The sequence below is a fragment of the Heliconius melpomene genome, chromosome 21 (assembly GCF_056956725.1).
Source record: "Heliconius melpomene rosina isolate 202511_hmr_F chromosome 21, ASM5695672v1, whole genome shotgun sequence".
NCBI lineage: Eukaryota > Metazoa > Arthropoda > Insecta > Lepidoptera > Nymphalidae > Heliconius > Heliconius melpomene.
This window is the reverse complement of record NC_140409.1, coordinates 14,397,551-14,416,257: the sequence shown is the minus strand read 5'-3', so window position 1 is coordinate 14,416,257 and position 18,707 is coordinate 14,397,551. Positions and strand designations below refer to the sequence as shown.

At 34.6% G+C, this 18,707-nt stretch overlaps 1 protein-coding gene across 1 annotated transcript; it reads left to right on the top strand.

The window, feature by feature from the left end:
* The first annotated feature begins 2,475 nt into the window (after window positions 1–2,475).
* Window positions 2,476–18,707, top strand: LOC146527383 (uncharacterized). Its single transcript, XM_085206072.1, has 9 exons — window positions 2,476–2,833; window positions 3,046–3,684; window positions 3,870–3,939; window positions 5,178–5,296; window positions 6,796–6,874; window positions 7,687–7,816; window positions 8,548–8,607; window positions 10,519–10,598; window positions 11,007–18,707. The coding sequence occupies exons 1-8, from the start codon at window positions 2,815–2,817 to the stop codon at window positions 10,588–10,590; spliced, it is 1,188 nt and encodes a 395-aa protein (XP_085062198.1). The 5' UTR covers window positions 2,476–2,814; the 3' UTR covers window positions 10,591–10,598; window positions 11,007–18,707.

The following is an 18,707-nucleotide window of genomic DNA, read 5'->3' as shown; positions in this document are numbered from 1 at the left end:
TTGGTGGGGTTGTAAAAAAGGAATTGAGAGTGTGAAGGTCCACTGAGACTTGACGAGTTTCAGTGGTTTTGCCTACACCAAACGACTCCAAGAATCTCCAAACTTGTGCTTAACTAAGATTCTGAATAGTATCATGGAAATAGCGACGTTTGGCATCCCTACACATTCTGTTGCAGATGTTTCGCTGTTTTTTTGTAGGCGGTGAGATTATTTGGCGATTATTTTTGTTTTTTAACTTGGCTCTATCTCGTTTAGCCATTGTATTCTTGATGGTTAACCAGGGGGCAGGCGCGTGCTTCATACGAACTGGTCTCACAGGAGCATGGGTGTTATAAATGTTAATCAGTTCAGTACAAAGATTGTACCATAGTGTCAATATTATTTGATGACATAATGGAAGACCAGTCGATGTTCCTCACATTCTCCCTTAGGCGTTCAAGGTCCATTTGCCTAAAATTGCGCTGAAAAAGGATTTTGCCTCTAACCTTAGGAGGACGTAATTTATAAGATAGAAAAATAAGATCGTGAAAGGAGAACGGAGCAAGAAGAGAAGGTCTACAATTAGGAAAGTAATGAGTGGGGGAAGACATAGGTAAAAGATGTAAATTATAGGACTCGTTTAACGCCTTTAGTAGATGAGTTCTACGATCATTTAAAAGGCACGTGTTTAAATCACCCATGCAAATTATGTGATCGTACAGAGGTCGAAGGTTCTCGAGAACACCTTCCAGAGTACTAAAATAATCGACCTGATCATTGGGGGAGTACAGAACTCCGACCAGTGTTTTAGTAAGACGCAAGGTCAACTCTAGAAAAAGGTATTCAAGAGATCCATCGGGTTGAGAGGAAGAGCAAAAAACAATACTAGCGGGGATGTGATCGCGGAGATAAATACCGACGCCACCGCCTCCCCGACCAGTCCGGTCATTGCGAAATAGCTGATAGCCTGAAAGAGAATAGCAAGCAGAAGAAAGCGATGGTTTTAACCAGGTTTCAGATATAAGTATACCGTCAACTGCGCCGGAGCTAAAGGATGCGAGAAGGTCAGAATAGTGAGCTGGAATACTCTGCGCGTTGATATGCACCAGGGAGAGGTTTGAAGAACAATTATTGTTCAAAAAAATTGACAGCTTGTCATAGAGTGGTTCTGAATCAAAAGTGTCATCACTATCTGCACTATCGTAAATGCTAGAAGAACAAGAAAAGTATTCATTTTCAATTAACATAATATAAACATAAAAATAAATAAATATATTAAACTATGTATATTTATAATATAATAAAATAAATATATAAAGGCAAATTAAATAAATATATAACTAAACTATATAAAATTTACAAAACCAATTTACCCATACAAGTCAACTTAAATACAAATTTTACACAACACTTAAATTAAAAAAAAAAGAATTAATAGTTATATAAAAAAAAGAGAAGAGAAAAGGCTTAACATGAAACGGCACAGTTAAACTTCAGTTCAGTTAAAGTTAAAAATATGTTTTTAAACTTGCCTAAACGAGAATAATTATCTGAGTCTACCCTACAATGGAATTTATTAATAAAAAAATTATTGAAGTGATACAAACAAAGATCCGTCCGATCCGAAAACATTAGTTGCGGGCCGTGAGTTTCGTTCGTTCGTACGCGACAGAACTTTGTTCTATCAGTTCAGTTTCAGTTCGCGTTGAGTGGAAATCTTGATTTTTGATTTATTTGGCATCAAAACAACAATCATGCCTTCCGATGACCAGCATTTCTTAATACCAAAATGCTTACGGGCTGCAGTAAAGACATCTTGGCGAGGTTTTGTCAGGGACTCCGTCATGGTTATTTTAGTGCCTTTTAGCTTAGTTTTCACACTCCATGTTCTGGAACGAACCTGGCAACTAGTGAATCTGAGAAGTACACGACGAGCGGAGTATTTTTAACACCTAGCCTGTGGCAAGCCTCGACTGCAGTAGAATTAATGTCGGACATCTTCAAGTGGTTGGATAATACAAGAAGCATCTTCTGCAGAACATCTTCATTGCTGTCCTCTTCTAAGCCATGGAAAATAAGAACTTTTCTTCTGGATTGTGTTTCTAGGCGGTCCAGACCACCTGCCACAAGTTCAATCTGAGACTTTAACAAGCCAAGGGTTTTCCACACAAAGGATTTGAATGTGTTAAATTTAGCAGCTAAAGTCTTTACTGTGGGGGTGGAAGCAACAGAACCGGACTGGACTAGGTTTTTCTCGAACTCGCCCATTCTGGATGAGAACATAGAGGAGAGTTCTTCCATACTTTGCATAAGTTGCTCCACAGGTGTAGTCATTGTTGAAATTGTGTAGAAAATAGTGAGTGAGTTTAGTTATTATTGACTTAAACACAGGTATTTACACTTTTACCACATATATGTACTTTTTAAAAAGTTTTTTTAAAAATATATAATATATTTTTATTATATGTCAATATTCCGATTTTACTTACAACGCTGTACTTATTTGATAAAGTATAAATAAATAGAATATACAAACTCGATTATTCGATTCTAAATCAGCTGTCACATTTATGAAGTCATCGCCGCCATCTTGTTATTAGTGTCCCATCCGTGCTGTCGAGTGAATCGCGCATCGCTTCACGCGTGTTATTTAATTGAAAGTTGTTTACTTTATTGTACTCAATCTTGTGACAAATTTACAAGTGTTATTATTTAAAGTGCGGCCAATTCACAAGTTAGCATCCATGCTGACTTCTTAGGCGCCATCTGGCTATGGTTAATAACATAGCTGCGTTATATCGAGAAGGTGTTGGTGCTCGAAAATATCGCGAGTAAATGCAGGTTACTCAGGCAGGTCAGTGTATACGATATCGTTACGAATTCAAATATTTAAAATTATCCCCATCAATCATTTATCATTTACGAAACAAGGTCAATCATAATTACCCATAACAACAACAGTATCATTTATTAAACAAAGCGACGTTACGTACTAGTACTTTCTGTGCTCCTGGCATACCCAGTTTGTAGTAGTGTCCCTGCTAACTATAATATCCCATATTTCAGATGAAAACAGCTGCAAAAGAGTCGGAGTGGAGGAACATTTAATAAAATTTAGATCGTCGCCAAATTTTATAAAAATGAAAAAGTATATACGGTCCAAAATAGGTAACGAGGTAGTGTACGCTGCGACGTCGAAAGCCGCGCCCGATCCACCTCCGCCACCCAATATAGGCGTGCGATCGCCGGCGAGGGTCGGCATCCAGCCGCCACTGCCACTGGAGCCGCCTCCCCACGACGCGTTCTACGATTGTTCAAAAGTACAAATAAAACAAGAAATTAGTGAGAGTAAATCACCTGACTCTGGATCCCAAGATACACCAGAGAGCAGTGAGAGCCAAGATAGCGCAGACCGGCCCAAGGTGCCCATATGTCGCGACTTCGTACGTGGCACGTGCAAGCGAGAGGGCGCCTGTAGGTTCGCGCACAAGTACGATATCTCACAACTGGTGGGAGTGTACACATTCTGCCACAAATACCAGAACTCCGTGTGCACTTATGCCAACTGTAAATATGTGCATGCCTCAGTGTTTGAAGAGAGGAACTTCTACAGGACAGGGATATTGCCGCCACATTCTCTGGCACATCATAAGAAGGTGAACGTGCTGCAGCCTCCACCGCCGCCGCCTCCACCGCCACCTGAGGGTAATCTTTTAAAATTTTAGTTTTACTAACCCTATCCATAACCTATATATAGCAGTAAATAGACAAATATAACCTTGTGTCAAGATACTTTGTGCCAGACTTTCTGCTTAATTTTTTTTTCGTAAATGCAAGTAGAACAATTTTTGAAACAATGTATTAAAAATTATTTTTTTATTTTATTCCAGAGCATTCTAAGGAGTATATTGTACCAACTATCTCATTTTCCAATCCTCCACCACCATTATTACCTAATGAGTAAGTAACATTTGATCAAATATATATATATTTCTTTTCATTAAATTACAACACTATATACTGTGTTCCATCCCTTAATACCCTGAATAACATATTCAGGGTTAATACCCTGGGGAGGAATGGAATTTAGGGTATAAAATATTACTAGTATAAAGGTAGTCACTCTACCTACTTACTAACTCCCTACCTTAGAATTATCACAGCATACAAAGAGTAACATTTAAATAGACAATTTGCACAATGACTAAGCTATGTTGAGTTCAAACATTAATGCCTAAAGGATATGATGCCTTTGTGCACAAAATTAATTAATAATAAATTTGTTTGCCTATTAAATACATGTTTTGATCTTAAACATTTTACATATATAATCAAATGAACATAAGACTACAACAATACTGTACAATATCTATAATGTAAAGTGAATTTTAGTAATTAAAGTTTATATAAATACTAGCGGACCCGGACGCGGCTACGCCTGCTTGAAATATAGGAATATAATTTCTATAGAAATATAATTTCAATCTAGATGAAATGCTAAAAGTGACTATTATATTTATTTTCATAAGGATGAATATCAAAATGACGCGGTAACGAACGCGGTCGCGTAGCAACGACGGTTGTTATTAACATGGCAGAATAAATTGCATGTCAAATTAGAAAGTATTTTAATTTATTAGTATATATGTGTAATGTAATGTTATATAGCCTATAGCACTTCTGAAGAATGCAGCTTTCATACAAAACAAAAACAAAGTAAATCGATCCAGTAGATCCAGAGATCTTAGCGTTCAAACAAACAAAGAAACAAACTCTTCCGCTTTATTATATTAGTATAGATTTGTTGTATAGTGAATATCAGGTCAAATTTTGTATTTTATGATTGAGGCAATTGTAGTAACTGTCTAGGCCTCGACAGCCTGCAGCCTACTATATGTTGCATATACTATGAAGCTTTGAACTCAAACTAACTACTAACTAAAAACACATGCACTCAAAATAAAATATTAATACAATAAGTGTTAAGGACATAATATATAGTATGGTCAATGAGTGGTGACTACCCTGAAGTTGGCTGTGCAGATTTGGTTAAAAGACTTTTTTTTACTTTATATTATTTTTCTCTCAGAGTGAGAGTGAACAATGTCCAAAAATTCAGAAAACCTAACCTTGAGGGTCTTTGTCGACCATACTGTAGCTAGATGAAAAATGGGTTACTATTTTTTATTAATTTCCAGCATAAATAAATCGATACAAAATTGTCTTCCAATGAGTGCCTTGGATCAGAGGAACTTCGAACTGCCCTTACCCAGAAGCTCAATGTCTCTGAAGCGGCCATGGACAGCTATAGAAGACTGTAAGTTTATTTTTCTTTCTGAGCTTTACACTGTATATACCCATAAATGGCAGGATAGGCAGAGATAACCTAGTGCTGACATACATATGCTTCCTTTTGTGCTATTTCTATTCAGTTTGAGGTATTGGCAACTATGAAACTAATGAATACTGTTCTCTTATAGGATTCAACTAAACAAATATTATGAATTGAGTTAATCTCAAAAACAATTACTTTTAATTAAATCAACAAAGTAACTAATTAAAAAAAAATTAATCGGCTTCACGCTGTATCCCGCATACAGCAGGGTAGGCAGAGGGAACATAGTGTTACATACTCCATTCCCCACTTTCCGCCAAATTCTGGAGGCATTGCGTGTTGAGTGGTGGAAAAAAAAATCAGTAAATATTTCGTTTCCTCTAGTGGGGATCGGACCCACAATCATTGCGTTACAGTCACACCCTTGTGCCCCTACGCCACCACGGGATCGATTAAAATAATTAAATGAATTATAAAATATATTCCCTGTAATCTCGGAAACAATTAGAAAACAGAAAGAAACACTGAACAATAATTAGGAGAATTTACGTCTTTAAATTCAAATAGCTGTTTGGACTGGAACAGTTTAAAACTCAAAATTTTACATGTTGGAATTAGTGTGTAATGAGCATTTCATATATTTTTAAAACATGAATATTATATTGTTACACTATATACTATTTTAAAATTTCCTTAAAATTAAATATTAATATTTAAAATTATAAAAATATTTCATAGAATCGATCGCACGCAGCGTATTTGAATTGTTAACCTGTTACTGTTAGCTACGTTTAAAGAGTCGGTTACAATCGCTTACGATGTTTACTTGCTTGTATATCTATTACTTTTGGTATTTTGTTAAATTTCTTTGTTTCCATCGTTAAGTGTAAAATTATTCTCTCTTTGTGTTGAATAAATTTGGACAGTTATTCCGTAAAATTTGCGTAGTTATACGTAATTAAATACATGTAAAATATTATTAAATAACATTAAATAGCCATTAATCTTACAAACACTTATTACACTGTACACTGTATAATATTCTATTTGGAAGATGAACATGTATGGAATTAATGTCTATTGAATGTCAGGCAGGATAGTTGCCAGCTAATGTAATAGTAAAATATACCATTGACTTTGAAAAGAGCCACTGTTGAGTTTCTTGCCGGCTCTTCTCAGCAGAACTGCCTTCCGAACCGGTGGTAGCTTTGGTGACATGTACATTCGACGATTCAAAAGTGCTTGTAATAGTTTATTTGAATAAAGAATATTTTGAATTTGTTCCGCTATAAGTGGAGTGCAACAGAACCTGCATTGCAGCCTGTGTTGCATAGGGTCGTGGGTTCACTTACCACCAAGCGATCTGTGTGCTTGTCTGCCTTGTTCTTTCCATAAAAAAATGCTGTTATTTTCATTGTATTAAATAATATTAAATTGTATTTGATGATATTTTATAATATTGGTTACATCGCCTGTTACAGTGAGACCTTGCGACATCGATGTCGCATACCACCAACACGAGGCTAAGAAGTGTAAGAATTGCGATCTGACGGAGTTCAAGTAATTATATAATTCCTTTTTTTATCTTAATAGATTACATTGTCATTTTTAAGTTAAATAAACTTTCACTCTCATTAATACCGCGAAATTAATAAATCAGCTTCACGCTGTATCTCGCACACTGTAGAGGCAGGCAGGGTAGGCAGAGGAAACCTAGTGTTAAGACACTGCGTTCCCCACACGCAATGCCCCCAATTTTGGAGGCATTGCGTGTTGAGTGGTGGAATTCAACGCTGCGCTTTGCCTCGACGCCAAGAAATGGAATTATAATTTTAAATAAATATTTTTTATATCCTCAAGTAGGGATCGAACCTACAACCATCGCGTTTACAGTCACACTTTGTGCCCCTGCCCCTGTGCCACGTTGTACAGTCATATTTTGTTTTATCTCGATTTTGTTGAATAAATTATCGAGATATTTTTTTTTACATTTTATTTATTTCAAAAATGTACCTACCATATTTAAATTAGAAATCACTGGCAAAGAAGTGCGATATTTTATAAAATATACTATATAAGTATACTTTAAATTTAATTTTGGTAATACTTACTTAAAAATACTACTAATACTAAAGAAAAATATTTTTAAGAAAATGTATATTTATTTAATCTAGCGGGATTTTAACCTTATATTTATTCTCAGCCACGTCCAAGCGCTCTGACCACTATTCAGTTATATATACGACTACGTATAGATTGACAGTGGTCAAGTGTTTGGACGGTTACCAAAAGGCACGGGTTCAGTTTAACACTTAAAAATGTAATAAAAAAAATATACACAATTTCTAAATAAGTACCTGTACGATAAACAGATTGCAGTACAACGAGGACAAAGTCGAAAAAATGCTGCATTCTAGACAAGAGCTAGAGAAGAACAAGATCGTGTTGGAAAAGAAGAGTGAGAAGTTGTATTCCATTATCATGACGTTACTTAAACCAACGGTTAGTACCTATAAAGATATATATTTGTTATACGTCACGTCAACATGTAACATGAATAATATGCGGTAAAATCTGAATACTTCTGAGTCGATAACTCGATAAACTCGATAAAATAAACTTTAACGTTGTTAAAATCCATAAAATCATATTGAAAATAATTGACAAGAAGCAGCCACCCCATGGTTTAGGAGCTCGACCTTTTTCCACGTAACGTATTTTGTACAGCACTGCGATGATTTTGTCTATAAAGATATAATTAGTTTAGTTAGATCTTTTTCAGCTTCACGCTGCCGGCATAAATCAAGAGGCAGCTCGCCGAGGGAAACTAATGCTAATTCATTCCGTTTTTATTTTGGCCCCAATTTGAGGCAAGTTTGAAGGCGAAACTCAACGCCGCGCGTATTTCTTTCGGGATTGAACCAACAACCCTCGTTTACAATTAAAATCTTTTCACTTCTTTTCTATATAACAATATAGGCTATAAAGTAATGTTATGGCACTCCGTAATCCATTTTAGGTCACATTTGCGCACATTATTATTATAAGTAGCTTTTGCCTGCGGCTTGTCCCGCTACTAAGAGTCATGTATGACGTATACCACCTTTTTAGTCATATATTCTATAGGATTTTTTAGCATCCAGCATATTCCTAACACAAAAATAATATCTCTAGCTTTATAATGTTAATGATTAATGTTTCCTCCTTCTAGCCAGTGTTTTTCATTGTTGCAGTATCCCAAGCCTCAAACCCACACCAACGGCCTAGGCAGTATGAACGGGGACAAAGACAAGGTAAAATAACTTTCACATTGAGTTTAAAGACGAGACGAGAGAAAGAAAACTTTATTAGTGGCATACTCTAATGATTTAACTTAATGTCTGTCTTAATGATGCCTCATCGTGTTTAATCTCTATATATACTAAAACAGTAAAAATATTTTGTCTGTACATTTAGTATTTTTGACTGAAATGGATAGAGGGGCACTTAAAAAGAATAATAGAAAGCAAAAATATTTTATTTGAATTTCTTGTCTGTCTGTCTGTATGTTCACGCTAATCTCTGAAAGTACTGAACCGATTTACTTCAAACTTTCACCAATTGTTTGTTTTAACTCAACTTAACATCTAAAGTTTGTTTCATCAAAATCGGTTCATTAAATAAAAAGTTATCGGCATTTCAATGAACTCAAAGCATAATTTGCCTGCAAATATAAAGCAATTCATATCTATACTTATAATATATCTGTATTTGTTTGTGATAAATCTATATTTTTAACCAACTTTCTAAACAAGGAGGAGGTTCTCAATTAAATATTTTCGATTCGATATTCGATTCATTTAATCGATTAATTATTTTGAATTCGATTTCGATATTCGATTATTTGATTCAATTTGGGTATTTTTTCTAATATGCAATAAATTACAGTTATTTTATAATTAATATTATAAATCCGTACCCAAGTCAATAATTTAACACTTAAGGCTGTTTCTGAACGAATAAATTAAATTATTCATTGACATTTGACACATTTAACTGTCAGTCAACTCTGCTTATTAAATGAATAATCGTGAAGTTCAAGCGGGCGAAGCCGCGAGGGGGCGCTAGTTTATATAATAAATTTATAATTGATACTCTAAATTATCTGTACATGGAAGATATACGAGAAAGTCTATTATTGGAATTTATCAACGTAATATAATCCATAATTTTGAATGGTATTGTTCGGCTTCGCCCGCTTATGACACATTCAGCGTGTACAGCTACATAGAATCAATTAATTTGATCTACCTAATATAACTTGTACACTTTTGAATAGTTTCTGAGGTTAGCACACTCAACCAAACAAACTATTCAGATTTATAATATTAATATACTCGTATATCATTATCTCATCGTAAATATATGTTTAGTAATGAAACTTATGGGAACAGCATATAGGGTAAAATATTTCAAACCCATACCTAAAGAAATTATTCAAGATACCTCAAGAGTTTAGACGTAGGATTTTTTTATTTATGAACCCATTGTAATACATCTGTAATAAACCCCAGATGTTTTCTGAAGGTTGCCGAAATCCATGTAAGAACTGCATCTAAATCGGTTAAGACATTTCTGAGTAACGCATAGACAAACATACAAAAATTTATGGATCATTGTTTTGGGACCTATTACGTTTATAAAGGTTCCCAATAACATTTTTTTAAATATCTTCCAAGTGCAGACATCGACCCTCTTACGATTTTATTATAAGTATAGATATTGTTTGGAAAAAAAATCTTTTTCATTTTTGGGATTTAAAAAAAAATTATATTAGGCTTTTATAGAGTTAAACCTGTGGTGTCATTTAAAGTGGCGCTGTATACATAAATATCGTGGTTCATTCTCCATTTCATCATTTTCTTTCCGGGCCAGTCTTAAATTATTTTAGTCACTCGATGAATTATTATTTAATTATGTTCTGCGCATACGTGTTCTGCGCGAGTTTACGTGAGTACCTCCGATTATCAATAAGGATTAGGACGGACTATAAATAATACTTTCTTTTTCTATTTTGCAATGATCGAAATTATTAATTTTCATAAAAAGGTTTTGTACAAATGTATTCGTTATGTAAAGGTATATTTTGTATTAGCTCTTATCGACATTAATGTTATATATACTAAGTTTGTTTATTGTGAAATAATATTATATATAATTTGTAGACACTGCTGGATCAACTAAACACCATATTGAGTGTCAACAACAGACTCTCTGCGCTTGGACAAAACAAATAATATTTAAGGTAACAAGTAATTGTAATATAGGTGAGGTAGGGTAGTATTTAAGATAATAAAATAAGACCATTATCGAGCGGCGGCCATTGTATAACTGTAAACGCGACAGTTGTGGGTTCGGTTTTCACCCGGGGGCATAAATTGGGGTCGTCATATTTAAAATGACAGATGTAATAACAACTCTGTAATTACCTATTATATAGAAGTTGATTTTATTGATATAGTGCTGTGATCTCTTAAACTCAGCTCTTAGATTGCCAAAACTGACAGAATTTTCAAGGAGGCAATGATGTCCAATATTGTATGCAATAGTTTCAATCTCCTTTAACACAAAATTGGTACTATTTAGCCAATAAGTATAACATAGTCACAACTTTCGCCCAATATACTAAAATAATTTTCGTTTCTGTTTCCAGGATACAGAGGCGGGAAAGCGTGGTATTGGAAATAGGATGATAAGGACTTCCCACACACATCATCACCGGCGGCCCCCTAGCCGAGGAGACCTGTCGGTGGCGGTGCTGTGTGACCCAACAGTGCACCGAACCCGCACTGACCCGCGATACGGACGATGACTCGACAGTGTGATATCCAATACTCGCGACACCTTAGTAAATTAGTTTTAAGTAAACCAGTTACTAGCATGCCAGTCGCTGGCGTGCTAGTATACACCAGCATGCTAGACGCTTTAACACTAGAAGTGCCGAAGATTGATACCCTCCTTGAACCGCCGTCGTGACCAATTTGTCCCATTCTACTTATTATGTTGATTGTTGGTATAATACAAAAAAATATTATTAAAATAATTCGTAAAATATGTAGACCATATTTAATAATCAATTCTTATTCTTTAACAAACATAAAAGTACTAAAAAATAAAACACAAAGAAAGAATCAAATATTTCTAATACGTTCTAAGGTCGTGACAACTAACTGAATAACTCTTACAAAATTATAAGTTATTGAAATTAGTTAATATTATTAGTAGGCCAAGTAATGCATTAGTATATTCTTTATCAGTGATACATCACAGATGATTTATAACATTGCGTGGTAATGCCTCCAGAATTGGGCGGAAAATGCCAGCGGAGTGCATAGCACTAGGTTCCCAGGTTCCCTCTACCTACCCTACAATTGCCCACATTTGGTATCAAGTGTTTTTCTGAAATTCAAGCCTAGCTTAGTCATCCTTTCATCTGATACCTCACTTGGACTAGCGGCAAAATTTAGTATTGACACCAATTTTACCCTACTTTTCAGGCTATTATTTTTTAAGATTTATACATAAATGTATAGTTTTCAGATTTTTTCCTGTACTAGTACTACATGTAGATGCTAGCTGCCAAATTTCATAATTCTAAGTTAACTAAAAGTACCTTATTAATTTGATTCCCTTTATAGTGTCGATATACATGTTTTTTACTACGAGGGGCATTCAAAAAGTAAGTTTCCCTATTTTTTAAATGATGTTAAAAACAATTTTTAGGTTAAAAAACACACATTTATTTGTTATTTGAAACATAAACTATTTTTCTACATAGTCGCCTTCGACTTGGATACATTTTTTATGTCTGTGTTGAAGTTTAAGCAAACCTTCCTTAAAAAAGACGTGACCTGTTTTGCACACACTTTGCGGTGACCCAATTTATCTTTGAAGATTGTAAAGATTGAAGTTCGGCAAATCTCATACCGGAAGGAATCAATTCAAGAATATCATCAATAGTCAGTCGTCTTTCATCTCGAATGATTTTTTCAACAGCATCGATAGCTTTGTCCGTAGTGGCTTTTTTTGGCCGCCCTGCTCGCTGTTCTTCGTACGCCATCGTCGCACATTTGCACACTCATACAGTTGTCATCGTAAACTTGCACTAATTTACTGTGAATATCGTTTCCATTTAGTTCTTTAGCAGTAAAAATCTAATAACTGCACGCAATTCAATATTGGACACGTTTTCCAATGATACCTCCATTGTTGTCAAGGATAGACTGCTAAAAAAACTATTTTTGGTCATCAATATCGATGTCGATCCTACCAGCAGACCCAGAACTGACACTATGTTCAGTGTGAGCCCGCTACATGGTGCTCATTAAAAATGCCAGATCAACGAAACTTACTTTTTGAATGCCCCTCGTATATAAATAGTCATATCTTTTTTTAAGGGCGCTTTTTCAGGAAATCAAGGGACTGTAGATCGTCATATAGTTCATATTCATATACTCATATGAATATCAACTCGATTTCTCCAAGCATTCCTGAGATAAAGGCACAGACAGACGGATGGACAAAAAAAGGATCTTATAAGGATTTTTTTTTCCTTAAAAGCTACAGAACCCTAAAAACTTAGGCATTGACTGCTAAACCTACTATTCAATTTTTTTCCGCCCCCGCATTGCCCTTTCCCCTCCACCTCGTCCCCGAGGCATGAAAATATGTCAAATTATACCCTCAAATAATAAAATAATAATGGCGGGACAAAAATGACCCAGCGGCAGTTCTAGGTAAATCTCATTTTTTTTCAAAAAGTATGACTGCTATAAAATTATTTATATTTTTAATTAAATAAAGGTGTAAAATTGGCAATAGTAAAAAAAATTCATCGACATAAATTGACAAATAAAAAAATTATATACAATCAACCTTGCGTTTGGGTCAAAAATGGGACGGCGGCGCTTCTAGTGTTAATATAAATTTAATTTCGTGACTTGCTAATTTGTATACTCGTGCGATGAACTAGCTCGCGAGCTTTTTTCGTGCCAGTAATTGGCCATTACTATACACGGAGTACCTAGCGCGCCAGTTGTTGGCGTTGCCGTGAATGGTGCCGTGACGAACTGATATAATAATTTACGTGTACAATTACTCATGCGAATGACTAGCACGCCAGTAACACGCTAGTTACCGCCATATTAGTGGTGGGGGGGCGGTCCGCGCCGAGCCTCGGGTCCTGGGGGTCTCCAAAATAAGTACAAGGATTAGTGCAGCCTGTACCGGTAGTTTACATTATATTAATCAAAATTACTTTTATCTTTCTAATGTCCATTTAGTTTGCATGTGGTTCCAGTTTCGTAGTTTTTTACTTCAAGTTCCTAGGGCCTCCAGACCGACGTCATTTTATAAAAGTTTGCGTACTTACTAGCCTGAAAGTGAGGCCCTTCCAGAAGTAGCGCAAAATATAGGTACATCTCTGTCTGGGAGGATGATTGAGCCATCAGATCTGTTTGGGTGCTTATAAGGGGTCTTAAAATAGGCCGTAAATAATATATGTAAAATAATATATGTTTTAAAGTAAAGTAATCATATTTGTTTTAAAGTGGTTTTGGAAGTCAAATGGCAGTTGCTTCATTTAAAAACCGTCATCCGCCGTTAATATAGAACGCAACAACATGTCAAGTACGAACACTGCTTAAAACGCTAGTAGTGGAATATTGGCTCTCTAACCGGACGATGCAGAGAACTCGCAGATGTACTTATAAGACTTCGGGTCTATTGTGCTTTCCTACAGGAAGCTTGCTGGAAGGGCAATAAGTCCCGCAATAACGGACAGGGTTACCGGCTTATATACACCGGTAAAAAGGGTGTGGAAGGAGTTCTTTCTGAAAAGCTTCAGAACTGGCTTCTTGAAGCTGATACTGGTTGCTGCAATAGCTTGATGCGTGTAATGGTGCTGATGAAGGCGTAACTACAAACTAAATCAGTGCCTATGCGCCACAGGCCGGTTGTACCGTGTCCGAAAAAGAGTCATTCTAGGAGCAATATGATAAATACGCTCTGTAGTACTAGATAATCTGGTAGAAATTTACAATGAAACTGAGAATGATCAGGTGTTACACCCAGAGCAGATGATCTGCCTCCACTTGTACCTATCTATCAAATGGTAGTAATAGGGAATACCAGTGCTCGTACCATTCTTATTTTGGTTTTGATACAAATTCCTCTTTTGTTCCATACGCTATTTAGACGGATCATAGCTTCTTTTGTTATCCCAATTGGTCTTTTTATCTCGAGCACACGAAGATTTTTTTTGCTAAATTCTACTACATGTACCTAACTACTTTTGATATTTAGTATTTTATTTTTCTATGTTTATGCAAGTCTAACTCAGGAGTAAATACAAGTCATTACAAGATGTAAACTAAATAAGCATACACACAAATTTTTACATGAAAAAAATTATGATATATAAAAATCTTTTTACACTGGGGGACTCATTCAACTACACCGCCCCGGGCCTCTGACAGGGTTAGTACGCCCCTGATTACATTCATTTTATTCTTATTGTACGACATTTTGTATTTACGGTATATCGTATTGTGTTTTTAATTGTAATGATTTATCTGTATTTTTCGTTAGTATGCTGGCATGATTTTTTTTATGTTGACATTATTGATTATTGTTTCCTTTTTTTCTTCTATAATAATAATAATTGTTAGTACAATTTTTACACATGTAATTGTTCACCATTGTGTATTATGATTTTTTATTATTAATTGATGTTTTCGTGTAAAAAAATTTTGTGTGTCTTATAATAGTTGTATTAAGGTGCCCTACGGCAAATTACTATTAGTTTTAAGTGACATTTTATTATTGTCTCATTTTGGTACTATGATTTTATATTATAAGTGACATCGCGAATGTTCTACAATTATTATAATCAATGGCGAAATGTTTAATCAACACACACACACAATAGAAAGTATATTCCCATTAAATAATAAGCATATGCTTATTATTTAATGGGAATATTCTTTGTCAATTGTAACTTAGATTTATATTTTTTCTAATAAATTGGTCGTATTTTCTTGCAATCAAAATATAATACACATTTAATGACATATGAATAGGAATCGCAGCACATTGACAGCGTCTAACTGTAAACGCGACGGTTGTGAGTGCGATTGTCACTCGTGGGAGTAAGTTATTATTATTTGTTCGGTAACAAGACAAACTGCAGCATTGATCTCCGCTCCGCACTAGTGTAATCCGCCACTGCTTGTTAAAGCGGGCTATGCGTGGGGGACGGAATGTCACTCTGTCTATCCTGCTATATGCGTGATAGTAGGTGGGATGTGTAACTAAAAGAAATAAGTACAGGTAGGTACAATGATAATTGTTGTTAATATAATAAAGAAGCGGGGTTCCTTTGATGGCTGTATGCGAATTGAATCATTAAATTAATTATTAATAATTTACAGAATGGTTAATTGTCTAAATGATAGGATATAAAAGAAGGCTATAAGCTATAGCCCATATATAGAGGAACGCCAAAACTAATAATAGGAAAATACTTGTCTTGACTGATCGTCATATCATGGCGGCCATTTTGCTTAAACATGCAGATGAAAAGTTTGAAAACTTATGAATTTTAGTCTATGGACTAGACGGACGGACTCTTGACTTTCTCGTTTTGATGATTTCACTTCGAAAATTGTTTTTAATTTCTAACTGCTTCCAATAATGACTGACTCACACTATGACGATGACTCCGAATTATTTTCTAGTTCTCAGAACGAAAGTATTACGTTACAATGTAATACTAACATTTACCAGTGACTTCGCCTCCGCGGTCAAATGGATATAACTGTACTGACCGATCGAGAGAATCGATTCAAACCAGTAGTTCCTGAGATTATAGTATTCAGTCAAAGTAACTGTTCCACTTTATACATATTATGTATATGTTTATTTTTACTTCTGTTACCCTTACTAGGCTTAGAACTAAGACCATTTCTAAATAAGCATCACCGAAGAGATTTCAGATAATTAAGTTACATTTTTCTAAATATCCTTTTTTTTTGTCGACAGTACTAAAATTTTGTTTATATTCGTCGTGTTCATAGGCGTATTTTGATAACTATTCATTTCGCGGGATCGTTTCTCCGAAATGCATGTTACTCATATGACAGTTAAGACAAGTTTAATTTCAATATTGTTTTTCGTTTTAAGTGTGGGTCTATATTCACATATTTGTCCTATTTTTTTATTACGTTCACGTCTACATATAGCAGGTATCTGGCATATGCAGGGTGGGCAGATGGAAACTAGTATTAAGACCTGTTGAGTGGCGAAACTCACGCAGACTGCGCAAATTAATTTATTTCCCCGATTGAAATTCAAACCCACAAACGTCGCGTTTATAGTCAGACGCTGTTATATTTTGTTGTGTAGATATATGTTTTGATTTTTATATAAACATCAAAGAATATTCTTCCCTTCATTAGAATTAAGCACAAGACCTGGTTGCTATGTTCTGTACTTAGTCGGCCCTTATCCACTAGGGTAGCAAGACCAGTAACATTCTAAGGCAGTTAAGAGAGACCAGCTGCCATTTCAATAATAATAAACTAAAACATATTATATAACTGTCGAGCACAAGCTTAAAAAGATATGTAAAAAAAACTACTGAAGTTGGCGTTATTATTTTTTAGTTATTATTTAAGTTTTATTTATTATTTAAGTAATGTAGTTAGTTCTGAAGTCGTTTTATTATATGATGTAGGATAATATAATTGATTAACTAACTCACTTACTTGATGACTTCTCTTCTGATTGCTTTCTCTCTCTCTCTCTTCACTCTGTTCATTGTTAATCACTAACAAAATTAAAAACTTTATACTAACTTGGCTTACGTAGTAACTTTATACTGAGCGCACTAATCTCGGGAACTATTAGTTCGATTTTCTTTTTGTATTAAATTATACTATACTATCGGCCCGCCCGCGGCTTCCTCCGCGTGAACTACATTATTATTAATTTCTGTCTCTATGAGTACCTACGTCTTATAAGTGACGTCCATGAAAAATTTGAGACTCCTAGCATTTGTAGGAACGAAGTTTCATACAAACTTTCAACCCCAAAAACAACTCCTTAAGAGTCAAATATTACAAATTCCCGTCTTAGCGTGCACCTACGGCCTATAAATAACTTCTATGCAAAATTTGAGATTCCTAGGACATGTAGTTTCTGAGATTTCGTGACGAGTGGGTTCGACCTTTCGATTTTGTATATATAGATAGTTAATGTTAATGTAGGTAAAGGTAACTCATTTCCACCCATATATTAAAAGCGCGCGGTGAATGCTTTAAAAACACACCATTTATCTATCGTATCGTTGTTATCTATCGCTTATTTGATGCAATAATTACGTATTTTCACTTTTTGAAATATTGCAAGGGACGCATTCGAAGTTTGTAAATAGTTTAAGCATGTATTGATATATTTAACTTTTAAAAAAATGCTATTGCGTCATTTTTGCACCAAATTAGCGTTACACTGTTCATAAATAGAATAAATATAGCTTCGATCAATTATACCCTAGATGAATGACGTCAAAAGAAATACAAGCACGAAAAATTATGTGTTCTTATTTATACAAAAATTATGTGTTCTTACTTATATGATTTTAGTATGGCTATGGTCCAACCTCGGGCAACGTGCGGACGTATGCAATCCTTTATCTAGTTGTAGTGTATAATTGATCGAAGATATATAGAATGAAGTATAATGTTATTGCTTACAATAAGCACACGCGACGATCGACGATCGTATGCGAATAAAATCTTATAAGCTATAAATATAAACTATAATACTATAAAAATATTAAATGATAATATATTTACAAAATGCTGAATTGTATTTTAGTGCCGTTCAAAACATGCGAGAGTTACAATACGCTAACTATAGTTATATTTAAGAAAATATTATATTATGATATTTTTAAATGAGCAAATGTAGCGATAAGTCTTTTGTATAATAAATATGTTTCACTAATTCATCGATTCAAATATTTGATTAATAATTACAATAATGATACACCAATTATTAATATAGCAATAAAAGTATCATGTTTAAATATGTAATAATTATTACTATTTACTATATAAATGCTTGAGTCACTACCATCAGTGACATCAGCTAGTGACTTAGTGGTAGTGACTCTATTTTGGACTCTACTAATGTGCCGTCATTTTTATCTGTTTTATTGCGCATGCACTTTACAATGTATGTAGTTTTAGTAATTATAATAAGAAATAGATATGTTATACAATAGAAGCTAGATTATGCGAATAATTATTGTATTACTTAATATAATATTTTTGATTATACGTTTTGGATGTAA

What these genes read in the sequence shown, in the direction of transcription:
- LOC146527383 (XM_085206072.1), top strand. An exon ending in GCCTCCACCGCCACCTGAGG is followed by an intron (nt 3,685 to 3,869) that starts GTAATCTTTTAA and finishes ATTTTATTCCAG; the next exon opens with AGCATTCTAAGGAGTATATT. An exon ending in ATGGACAGCTATAGAAGACT is followed by an intron (nt 5,297 to 6,795) that starts GTAAGTTTATTT and finishes CGCCTGTTACAG; the next exon opens with TGAGACCTTGCGACATCGAT.